Raw genomic sequence first — 12,533 nt, 5'->3', positions numbered from 1 at the left:
AGGAGATTGAGACCGAGATCAAGGGACGGGCGATTGTTCCAATGACGCCCGACATCATCTACTCCGTGCGCTACCCTGACTTCATGCTGGGACTGCAGTTCGCTATGCAGCACGCGATAGCGCGTGTGTGCGAGGCATACCACGACGACCTGCCACAGGACTCCGTCTTCCGTAGCTTCGGGAGGCAAGTTGTTGGCGGGGATTCCGTGGGTCCGGACGGCCTAGGAGAAAACCCACACATGGAGGATGTCCAGTTTGAGGCATTGGAGCAGAACACGGTGGATATGGGAAAGTGCCTCTATAATAAGATGACCCCGAGCGGATATCGCTGAGGAACAGGAAGGAGTACTCAAGGGACAGCTGGTGCAGCAGGTGACTGAGTTGACTCGTAGGGGGACCGCCATCGTGAACATGCACGAATTCATGGAGCACATCCTGTACGAGAAGGACCTTCTGCAGCTCAACTTCGATCAGATCCAAGCTCAAGTCGACGCCGCAGCCCCTGCACCTGCACCGGCACCAGCACAGGCTCCGCCACCCCCTTAGGATGAGGAGATGGAGCCACAGGAGGAGGAGCCTTAGGAGGCGCAGGAATGGACACTCCCGCCACCAACACCCGTTCTAGGGCGAGGACCGCCGGAGCCACCAACTTCGTCGCCCTTCCTTAGACTCAGTTCGGAGCCTGCCAAACTATCTATCTTATTATATTCGTTATTCGTGATAGTCATTGACCATGCCGTCTTTGTGGTATGGCAATGTAGAAATTCGTGTGTTTGTTTGCTTGCAACTATTTGCTTACATTTTAGGCTTGTATGCCTCGTGAACTATTTGCTTTTGGATATTAATGCTTAGTGGTTGTGTTACTCGTTTGTGTTTAAATTGCTATGCTTGCTTTATATAATTGTTATTTATATGCTTGTGTTGTGGGGTTTAGTTTTCCCTTAAACCCTGTCTATCTGTTATCCTCATATATGCTGTCCCAAAACAAATGCCGCCAAGACATGAACCTCGCAGTAATGCTGCTGACAACAATAAGGGGCAAGACAACAATGCCGCCACTATGCAACAACTGTTAGCAGCCCAGACCCAGATACTACAAGCACTCACCCAGCAGATGAACAACAATCAGAACAACAACAACAACAACAACAACAACAACAACAACAATCAGCACCACAACCCACCACCTCAAGTTGGCATGTTGACCCATTTTTTGAGGTTGCACCCACCTACCTTCACCAGCTCTTCTGAACCAATAGTGGCTGATGATTGGCTTCGCTCTGTGAGCAAGTGCCTAGTAACTGTGGGTTGCACTGAGGCAGAAAAAGTGAGGTTTGCCGCTCACTTACTCGAAGGACCCGCCGCAGCTTGGTGGGAGACTTATCAGATCACCACTCCCATGGAAGAGGTCACATGGGAGATGTTTCAGGATGCTTTCCGCACCGCCCACATCTCTGCGGGCGTGCTGAGCCTGAAGAAGAGAGAGTTCCACAAGCTGAGGCAAGGGAACCGCACGGTGTCTGGATACATCGAGACATTCAACAAGCTGTCTCGCTACGCTCCTAATGACGTCAACACTGACGCCAAGCGTCGTGAGAGGTTTTTGGATGGATTGAACAACGAGCTGGCCGTTCAGTTGTCTGTTGTCTAGATACCTACTTACCAGTCTCTGATGGACAAGGCTATCATCCTAGAGAATAAGCAGAACTAGATGGAGAACCGCAGGAAGAGGCCTCACCATGGAAGCAACCACGCTGGTTCACACCAGAAGCCGCACACCTCTTATGAGGGTAGTGGCAGCTCATCGATGGTCAAGCATGGGAACCACAACCAGAATCACCCTGGAGGAAGTGGACATCACCATCGCCATGGGGGACAAGGACACAACCACCAGGGAAACAATGGCAATAGACACCACCATCATCACCAGCACCAACACTCACGTCCAAGGAACAACAATGAAAATGGCAATGGCCGAAGCAATGGAGGCAACCCAGGACAAAACCGCAACGCCAACAAGGACCTGAGCCAGGTGGAATGTTTCAAGTGTCACAAGATGGGACACTACTCCAACGAATGCCCAGAAAGGTTCGAACGGAGTGGTGTTAAACCCAACCCGTTCCAGAAGAGCAACGTGAACCATGTCGACGTGGAGGAGATCACTGAGGAGAAAGGTATCGTAATCGGCACCTTTCACGTTAATTCATTTGAAGCACTCGTATTGTTTGATACTGGTGCATCGCATTCCTTCATATCAAGGAGATTCGTGGATAGAAATGAGTTACTGACTAGTACACTAGCGAACCCCATGAAGGTGAAGTCACCAGGGGGAGAGATGTTGGCTGTTTATGAATGCCGACTACTGACACTAGGAATTGGAAAACACAGGCTCCCCACAAACCTGATAGTGTTAGGATCGAAAGGCTTGGATGTAATCCTAGGGATGGATTGATTAGCCAAGTATGAAGGACTCATAAATTGTGTCAGGAGGACAATTACACTCACCAGCCCAGAAAAGAAGCGAATTCGCTTCAAGTCAACCTATGAACTTAAGAGACCCAAGGTAAATTTTCTTAAGGGGGTTAGCCTAGAGGATGTGCCGATAGTGAAAGAATATCCGGATGTGTTTCCGGAGGAATTACCAGGCATGCCACCTAACCGTGATGTGGAATTCCTTATTGAGTTATTGCCTGGAAGTGGACCTATAGCCAAGAGACCGTATAAGATGGCTATGGATAAGTTAAAGGAATTGAAGAAGCAACTCGCAGAGCAGTTGGTTAAAGGCTTTATTTGCCCTAGTTCATCACCTTGGGGAGCACCTGTTCTTTTTGTGGAAAAGAAGGACAAGAGCCAACGGATGTGCATAGATTATCGTTCACTAAATGAGGTGACGATCAAGAACAAATACCCCTTACCTATAATCAATGATCTATTCGATCAATTGAAAGGAGCCTGTGTATTCTCAAAGATCGATCTTCGATCGGGTTATTTTCAGTTAAAGATCCGAGAAGCGGATATACCCAAGACAGCCTTACCACTAGATATGGCATGTATGAGTATACTGTGATGCCTTTTGGATTGACCAACGCACCGGCATACTTTATGAATATGATGAATAAAGTGTTCATGGAATATTTGGACAAATTTGTCATAGTGTTCATCGACGACATTCTGATCTACTCGAAGAGCAAAGAAGAACATGAAGAACATTTGCGTCTGATTATGGAAAAGCTTAGAGAACACAAGCTTTATGCCAAATTCAGCAAGTGTGAATTTTGGTTGTCCGAAGTAGGTTTCTTGGGACACATAGTGTCAGGAGATGGAGTTGCTGTTGACCCCGCTAAAGTAGCAGCGGTAACAGAATGGGAAGCCCCTAAGAACGTCGGTGATGTTCGCAGTTTCTTAGGACTTGCTGGATACTACAGGAGGTTCATTAAAAATTTCTCCAAGATAGCAAAACCCATGACTGAACTTTTGAAGAAAGAGAAGAAATTTGAATGAACCGATAAGTGTGAAGAAAGTTTCCAAGAATTGAAGAAGACATTAGTATCTGCCCCCATCCTTGTTTTACCCAACTTGCTAGAAGATTTTCAAGTGTATTGTGACGCCTCGCGTCTAGGATTGGACTGCGTTTTAATGCAAGAAGGAAGAGTTGTAGCATACCCCTCACGACAACTTAAGAGTCACGAAGGAAATTACCCCACTCATGATTTGGAATTGGCATCTGTAGTGCACGCGCTCAAGACTTGGAGGCACTATCTCATGGGAAAGCATTGTGAATTATTCACCGATCACAAGAGCTTGAAATATATATTCACGCAGAAGGAGTTGAACTTGAGACAAAGGAGATGGTTAGAGTTAATCAAGGATTATAATTTGAATCTGCAATACCACCCAGGCAAGGCTAACGTAGTAGCCGACGCTTTAAGTCGCAAGGGCTATGTCAATGGACTTACAGCTGGAGATTTACCCTCTAAATTGTGTGAGCAATTCAAAGACCTCAGATTAGAGATAGTCTCGGAAGGTTATCTAGCCAACTTGGAAGTACAACCCACCTTAGTGGACAGAATTAGAGAAGCCCAGAAAGGCGACTAAGAAATTAAAGAGATAAGGGATAATATGGTTGCCGGAAAAGCGAAAGGATTCATTGAGGATGACCAAGGAACCATATGGTTGGAGAAACATATTTGTGTGCCACAGAACCCTGAGATTAGAAAGCTAATACTTCAAGAGGCTCACGACTCACCATACTCTATTCACCCCGAGAACACAAAGATGTACATGGACTTGAAAGAAAGATTTTGGTGGACAGGATTGAAGCGGGACATCGCAGATTATATTGCTCTGTGTGATGTATGTAACAGAGTCAAGGTGGAACATCAGAAACCAGCTGGACTACTACGACCATTGCTGGTGCCAGACTGAAAATGGGATAAAGTAGGCATGGATTTTATCGCCGGCTTGCCGAGAACAAGGTCTGGTTATGATTCGATATGGGTAGTAGTTGATCATTTGACCAAGGTTGCTCATTTCATACCTATGAAGACCACTTATACAAGTGCTCAGTTGGCCAAATGCTACATGTCTAGAATTGTGTGCCTACATGGAGTTCCTAAAGAGATCGTTTCTGACAGAGGTACTCAGTTTACTTCAAGATTTTGGAGACATCAGAGCAGTGGCGTGCCTCCTTCGGAGTATGTGCAGCGGCGCCGCTGAAGACATCAGAGCAGGAACAACGACATACGAGAAAAGGGAAGGCACCGGCAGAGCTCGGGCAGGCGAGGCGGCGCGCGGCCGGACGTTGGTGGAGCTCGTCTGGAGGAGGTGGCCGGGCTGCTGGTGCTGGCGAGCTGAGATGGATAGGGGAGAGACCGAGAGAGCGACAGAGGAGAAAGGCGAGGCGCCGGCAGAGACCGAGCAGGTAAGGCGGCGCGCGGCCGGACTGCGGCGAAGCTCGGCTAGAGGAGGTGGCCGAGCAGATGGCGCTGGCGAGGTGAGAGGGACAGGGGGAGAGAGAGAGAGAGAGAGAGAGAGAGAGAAGGGGCAAGGGAGGGACATAGGGGATTTTTTTCATGAAGGGGTACTGGACGCGGGGGAGACGAAGGGGTGTTTGACAGACAACTAAAACGCGTGGTGAAGGGAGCGGGTCCGTACTTTTTAGATAGGTATAGATATGAAAGGTTTTCCATCTAAGTACATAGACTGGATTATACATTTTGTTACTAGCAGTAAGGTGGCTGTGATGGTTAATGATGTCCTTGGTCCTTTTTTTAAAACTAAAAAAGGTCTAACCCAAGGAGATCCTTTTTCACCAATGTTATTTAATATCATTGTAGATTCTTTAAATACTTTGGTTAGAAGATTACAAAATAGTGGTTTACTTCATGGGCTAGTGCCCCATTTGGTAGAGGGGTTTTATGTATGCTTCAATACACGGATGATACTATATTAATGTTTAATGTTGATATAGAGGGAGCCAGGAACCTATGATTTGTCTCTTTGAACACCTTACAGGCCTTAAGATTAATTTTCATAAGAGTGAAATATTTGTTTTGGTACTTGTACTAGTAGACAGATTGGTTTTGCTGAAATTTTCACTTGTCAGATTGGACAAGTCCCTTTTAGATACTTAGGGGTGCCTTTACATTATAATAAACTGAGAAACTCTGATTGGAAACCTACTGAGGATAAGGTGGAAACAAAGCTCAGGGGGTGGAAAGGAAAGAAGTTATCTCTAGGTGGTAGATTGGTGTTACTTAATTCTTGTTTAAGTAATGTGCCATCTTATATGATGTCCTTGTATAGAGTACCTAAAGGTGTCACCAAGAGAAACTTATGCTGAAAAACAGTTTGTCCTCCCTTGAAACCTGTATACAAGGATTTCACAGAAAAAATATCCGAGGAAGAGAGACTCCAAACAATCTGTCAGGTTCATAAAAAAACTGAACCATCATTAAGTGCCGCACCAAGTGCAGTCCGGCCCATCCCCAAGGATGAACATACCACGACTAAACAAAATCCTCCTTAACCCGCATGAGGCTTGTTCAGAAATGACAATTGGTGGGGTTTTAGCAATAGTTTGTGAAAGGGTGCTAGAGTATAGATATTTGTTATTTAGCAACTCTTGCCACATCCAGACCTCTAGATGGATTGCCCCAATAAGTAAGCCACCATGATCGTTTGGGCGATAAATGATATTTCATTTGGTCCATCTATATTTTTTTGAGGGAAAAATTGGTCAATCTATATTTGCGTTGTTGCTCATGAAATTGCCAAAGAAACGAGATCTGTAGAAATTCAATCTCTTATGTATGCTGACGAGAATTTCAAGAAAGGATAATGTAAACATGGGTATGCTCGTGAGAACAGAATTAACAAGGGTAAGACAGTCTCCGTAAGAGAGCAGCTTACCCTGCCAACACCCCAGCTTCTTCTCCAAGCAACCCTCAACCAATTTCCATTCCTTGTTAAGCAGCTTTCGATGGTGGATAGTAATACCAAGATTTCTGAACGGCAACGAACCCGCCTTACACCCAAAATAGCCTCTTATAACTAGCTTTCTTGTCTTTACCTTTTCCAAAACAAAAGATCTCGCTTTTATGGAAGTTGATCTTATCTAAATGGTAACGAGCCCGTCTCACACCCAAAAAGCCGCTTATAACCAGCTTCCTCGTCTTTAGCTTTTCCAAAACAAAAGATCTCACTTTTATGGAAGTTGATCTTAAGGCCTGACTATTTAGTAGTAGATTCACGCAGAATTTGTGCAGTTAACAAAATCACTGTCTACCACCATAAGATATGTGTCAACAAGCGAAACGAAAATGCTAACTGTTGTTAAATATTATAAGAAAACATATGCCCTCAACATATGACGAAAAGATTGATCTCTTGATACACTTGAAGAATAGTATACGGTATATAAAAAGAAGGTGAAAATGTTGGGTTCGTTGCATAGGAAACAAAAATTTTCCTACGAGAAGTGCGGAAGAAACCCAAGAATATATATACTAGATGTATGTAACGAGAGGGATCATGAACACCATACCCTCGTAGACCGCTAAGCGTTACGATCACGAGATCGTTGTTGGTGTAGTGGAACTTTCAATGAGATCAATCTCAGTGCCGAACGGACAGCACCTCCTTGGTATCCACACGTTCAGCTTCACGTTATCTCCTCCTTCCTCGATCCAGCAAGCGAGAGGGAGAGGTAGACGAGATCCCGGCAGCACGACGGCGTGGTGACTATGGTGAATATTCTCACGGGCAGGGCTACGCCGTGCGCGTGAGAAGAGGAGGAGAGGAGGGCTCAGGGGAGAGAGATCCAACTGAAAGCTTGGGGTGTCTCTCTCCCTTGCCCCCCCTTCTATTTATATAGGGGTAGAGGAGGCGTGGCCGGCCAGGACTATCCCGCGGCCAGGACTCTCCGGCGGCCAGGACTCTCATGCGGCCAGGACTCTCCCGCGGCCAGGACTCTCCTCCTGGCCGCATGGGCCCTGTGGGCTAGCCCCTCGGCCCATTAAGGCCAGGGTGCTCCCTCACAGGCCCATTTAGCCCAGGGATAGGTGGGCCTCAAGGTGGAACCCTCCGGATCCCTCCGGAACCTTCTAGAAGCTTCCCGGTCAAAACCGGGAAATATTCCAAACTTTCCAGAACCCTGAAAACAACTTTCCATATATAAATCTTTATCTCCGGAACATTCCGGAGCTCCTCGTTGCGTCTAGGATCCCATCCAAGACTCCGAATCATAATTCGATATCATCATCATTTATCTCATCTAACCCAAGCAACATGAAACGTTAAGTGTGTGACCCTACGGGTTCGAGAACATGTGGACATGATCAAATATCAATAACCAATAGCGGGACCTGGATGTCCATAATAGTTCCCACATATTCCACGAAGATCTCATCGGTTGAACCACTATGTCGAGGATTCAATTAATCCAGTATCCAATTCTCTTTGTCTCGCGATATATTACTTGCCCGAGATTTGATCGTCGGTATCGCGATACCTAGTTTAATCTCGTTACCGGCAAGTTCTCTTTACTCGTTCCGTAATATAATACCCCCGCAACTAAACACATTAGTCACATGCTTGCAAGCTCATTAGGATGTTATATTACCGAGAGGGCCCAGAGATATCTCTCCGTCACAAGGAGTGACAAATCCCAGTCTTGATCCATACAACCCAACAAGCACCTTCTGGGATACTTGAAAAACACCTTTATGATCACCCAGTTACGAGATGACGGTTGATGCCCACAAAGTATTCTTCCGGTACTAGGGAGTGGCATGATCTCATGGTCTAAAGAAATAATACTTGACATAATAAAACATAAGCAACTTAAACTTAAGTGACACGATCAAAAGCTATGTTTAGGTTTGGGTCTGTCCATCACATCATTCTCCTAATGATATGACCTCGTTATTAAATGACAACACATGTCTATGGTTAGGAAACCTTAACCATCTTTAATCAACGAGCTAATCTAGTAGAGGCGTATTAGGGACACGGTATTTGTTTATTTATCCACACATGTATTTGAGTTTCCAATCAATACAATTATAGCATGGGCAATAAACATTTATCAAGAACAATGAAATATGATAATAACAAATTTATTATTGCCTCTAGGGCATATTTCCAACAGAAAAGTCTGGATTAACATTCATATGTAGCTGAAGTGCTGAACACAAAAAACAAGTTCCCTAGCCTACTGGTGCATACCTAGTATCACAGCTACAGACAGATAAAACCTTCAGTGCACCCATTATCATACCCATTGGCCACCAAGTTCCCTAGCCTACTGGTGCATACCTCACCTTGTACCCATTGGCTTAGTAGTTAATTTTCATGCAAGTCTTGGGGTGACAAAGGCGACGTAGTTTCTCACACACCTCCTCAGTAACAGTGTTGATACCACATTGAAAAGAAAGAGTAATTGTATTAAGATTGGCTGCCCATCTTAATAGTCGTTCCACAAATGCGAATTCATGTTCTGTTCCGTAAAATCCAATGATTTCCACTTCCATTAGAGAATTCAGCAATATATCATCAGTTTCTGGCTGATAGCAAATGCAACCTAACGAGCAAGTAGTCTGTTCCTGAAGCAAGAATAAACAATTCCACATTATGAGCGTCAATTTCACAACAGGAAGAAACAAGAATGTGGCAACGAGTTAAAGCTGACCAAACTCAAGTATGTAACAACAATATATATAAAATCACACGAATCCATTTTCTGGAGCACAAACTTTGAAAATCTACTCAATTCACACTGTTGTGACAGAACATATGTTGCTAGCTCCTGGTTCCCTCATGGGAATCATCAATATATATACTACACACCTACTTTACCTATATCACTTGTACCACAATCAAAGTACTATATAGCACTAAACTAGGTTGTCCTAATCTATGTGTTTACCTGACTGTCCCAACATAATTTCAGCTTAAGGTTTCTAATCCCCGTCGACAAGCTGAGCAAATAGAACACACACGGCCCAAAGACATGCCCACTTGTTAGTAACCCAAGTGACAAGGTCTTAGTATCCGGGAGGATGCTTATTGCCTCCATCAAGTATTGGCAGTTGTCCATGATCTGCAGGAGCATACAAAGTAATAAACAAAAAATATCAGACACAACTATATAGAGTATCAAATAAAAGAGCATTAGCTTACTCTAAAATTCAAGTTTGTGATATATTTAACATATAGAGGGCAGAAAAAAAATCTTTTTGTATAGTTATCATGGATCTCAGCTGGAAAGCCTATATATGCCACACCATTGGCTGTGCAATAGACGTCTTCTGTACTCTTAACAGCATATATATCTAGGGAAACGGAATAAATTTATTGATAACAGTATATGCCCAAATTTAGGCTTGAAGGCTTCAGCTTTTTACATTTTGTTAAGCTTTGGTGAAGTTTTTTTAAAAAGTTGTTAGTGCCAACTGAAATGCAGCCATAGTAATGTCATTTTCTATCAAGGTGTATAGTTACTTCAAATTTGTACACATAGAGCATATGCTCAATCATGAGGCTTTAAATAAAGAACCTCATGAGAGGCAATTAATATATTGATTTAATGGGTGTATGCATCAGGCTGGCCATGATTTGCACTATCGTTTGTTATCAAATCGAATATTTCAAGTCCTACCAGAAAATTTGTTTCAATGATGAACAATATTGCTTGTCTCAGGCAACCCTCTTTTCTTTGAAGTCCTGCCAGATATCAAACGAAGATTCAACAACCCTCTTTTCTTTGAAGTTTTCTCCCTGGCTGCCTGGAATATTTGGAAGCTCAGGAATAAGTTTATTTGTGAGGGTCAAAGGGCTACCTTTCAACTCTGGCTAGAGAAATTTCGCTCAGATTTAGTTTTGCTTGGCTTTAGGGTGCCTGAATCCCTTAAACCCTCTTTTACCGTTTTGATAGACACTTTGTAATAAAAGGGGCATGTCCCTGATTGTAAATATGTAAATAATATATTAATTAATATACCACGGTAGGAGCCTCTCGTACTGTTTGTTCAAAAAAAATATTGATTGTCTCAATAAAAATACATATGAATCATGCTTGGAGTTCTACTGTAACATAAATACTATTTTCCCTGTTTACATCAATTAGCGAGGCAGAACATGAGTTATATCGAATAACTACATATATTCAGAACTCTATTAGCTTACGGTCGCGCTTATTTTTTCTTCTGAACAAGAAACAATTCCACAATAGTAAAAAGGTGCACTTACATCTGGATAGTTGAGGAAGAGCTCCAAAATGGAGATGTCCCGAGACAGAGAGTATTGCAATAGCTTCAGTGCTGCTGAATTATATGAAGAGCCAGGTATCCCATACACCATAAAGCTGGTGCTCAGATTCATGAGGTGTACCATCTCATTGAATTTTGCCGAGATCAGATCAAACATATCATCCCAGTAGAGAGTCCTAAGTGCAGGGGCGGATATGTCTGCCACCAGTTGCCTCGTAGCAAAGTCATACTGCACATCTAGAATGTCCAGCATCGGTGCAACAATTGTGATTTTTTGCAATCCTTCGAGACTATGAAGTTGAATTTGGAGGAGGGACTTCGACCGAATGGCGAGATTAGTGATCCCATGGATGTTATCGATTCCTAGTTCTTGCAACAGTGGGCACCGTGCTGACGAGACTAACTCTCCAAGATCGCAACAACCATCGAGCCACATGTTGTATAGGTACAAAGAAACAAGCTTTATGAACACACCTGATGTTGGCATTTTGAGGCCAAGAAAGTACAGATTGAGATAGATCTTTGTGGCCCTGTGAAAGCAAGGCAGCTCAAAAGCATCACCTCTCCCTACCCACTCCTCCTCCACCTCTGCCTCTAGATCATCCTCCTCTCCCTCTAGCTCATCCTCCTCTCCCTCGGTCTCATCATCAGACAACATCTCCTTTTCTATGAAGATCTCACCTGCAATGGCAGTACCAGCACCCAAAACCTGTGATTTCAGTGTATCTTACATGCCTAGAAATTGTGAGGATAGAAGCTGTGACACAATATTTGAAAATATGAAGGTGCTTTACGCAAAGCTGTGATGACATCACAGCCTGCATGTGGCGCCGCCACTGCTCACCTGTGAGGAGGGGCGCCGCAAGGAAGAGGATGGCTTCAACTAATTCCGGGGATGCAACGCAGGTGGTGATGTGTAGATCACGGAGATTCGTGGAATCATAGGCTGTAAGGGCATATCTTACATGGTCAAGGTTGCCTGGTAGGGGAAATTTCAGATCTGGGATCTGGGCCCAGAAGTAGCGCCAGTTGCGAGAGAGAAGACTGGTCTGTGCTGCGGTTTCGACGGAGTCAAGTCGTAGGAGAATCTCATGGAGGAGATCATCGGGGAGAAAGGAGAGGAGGTCCCCGCTAGCGTCGCCGGCCATTTAGTGAGGACTATGGAGATGGGGGCTAATCCTTATCGGGTTTGCAAGTTTCGCTCTAAATGGTAAACAAAACATGCCTTATATTTTGCTGGACAACTCAATATAGTTTTCTCCACTACATCATGCATGTATTCTCTTTAAATGCCTTCAATTTTGCTCGTTAACACAAAATTTATATTTCTGTACAACTTCGATTTTTTGATAAAATTTGTTTAAGTTTGATGAAATTTCAAGCCCTAAAATCCGAAATAGTTTCCAAAATTACCGAAATTTAGGTCATTTCGGTGCATGTCATAAAAAAATTCAAAGGAAAATATAAACCATTGCGGCAGGCACCCCCTCCCCCATCCCATCCACCACTAGCTCTTCACCTCGACTCGCTAAGTCAGGGGCGGCAACCTGGTTCTGCCGCCCAGCAATGTTGCATCGCATCCTTCCCCACGCGCCCCGGGTACTCGTTTGGCGATCTCTCCGAGCTCGTCTATCCCTCACCCTCCCATTGTTCATCTCGTCATTGCCAAGATCTTGTCAGTGGGCTCCATGCAGGAGCCTAACCGGGACACAGTTTACAAACAACAACAAAGACAGCAATTTGGAAATCCATATGGGCCTTAGG

The 12,533-nt window shown here is 44.3% G+C and overlaps 2 protein-coding genes across 2 annotated transcripts; one reads left to right on the top strand and one right to left on the bottom strand.

Moving 5' to 3' along the window:
- The first annotated feature begins 988 nt into the window (after positions 1-988).
- Positions 989-1,651, top strand: LOC104582274 (biogenesis of lysosome-related organelles complex 1 subunit 2-like). Its single transcript, XM_010231704.1, has one exon. It carries the CDS (start codon positions 989-991, stop codon positions 1,649-1,651), a length of 663 nt encoding a protein of 220 aa, XP_010230006.1.
- Positions 1,652-8,733: 7,082 nt separating this feature from the next.
- On the bottom strand, positions 8,734-11,917 carry LOC112270600. Its single transcript, XM_024458381.1, has 5 exons — positions 11,614-11,917; positions 10,750-11,450; positions 9,428-9,601; positions 8,898-9,104; positions 8,734-8,739 (listed from the first exon to the last, which is right to left on the bottom strand). Exons 1-5 carry the CDS (start codon positions 11,915-11,917, stop codon positions 8,734-8,736), a joined length of 1,392 nt encoding a protein of 463 aa, XP_024314149.1.
- Between the last annotated feature and the right edge of the window lie 616 nt (positions 11,918-12,533).

The sequence above is a fragment of the Brachypodium distachyon genome, chromosome 1 (assembly GCF_000005505.3).
Source record: "Brachypodium distachyon strain Bd21 chromosome 1, Brachypodium_distachyon_v3.0, whole genome shotgun sequence".
NCBI classification, from domain to species: domain Eukaryota; kingdom Viridiplantae; phylum Streptophyta; class Magnoliopsida; order Poales; family Poaceae; genus Brachypodium; species Brachypodium distachyon.
This window is presented reverse-complemented; position numbering and strand designations above follow the sequence as displayed.

Excerpts from the sequence above, each read along its gene's own strand:
- LOC104582274 (XM_010231704.1), top strand. The coding sequence starts at position 989 with ATGCCGCCAAGACATGAACCTCGCAGTAATGCTGCTGACAACAATAAG.
- LOC112270600 (XM_024458381.1), bottom strand. The coding sequence starts at position 11,917 with ATGGCCGGCGACGCTAGCGGGGACCTCCTCTCCTTTCTCCCCGATGAT. Across the intron at positions 11,451-11,613 it reads TGCGGCGCCCCTCCTCACAG|GTGAGATCTTCATAGAAAAG; the intron begins GTGAGCAGTGGC and ends CTGCCATTGCAG. Across the intron at positions 9,602-10,749 it reads TCTTCCTCAACTATCCAGAT|ATCATGGACAACTGCCAATA; the intron begins GTAAGTGCACCT and ends ATGCTCCTGCAG.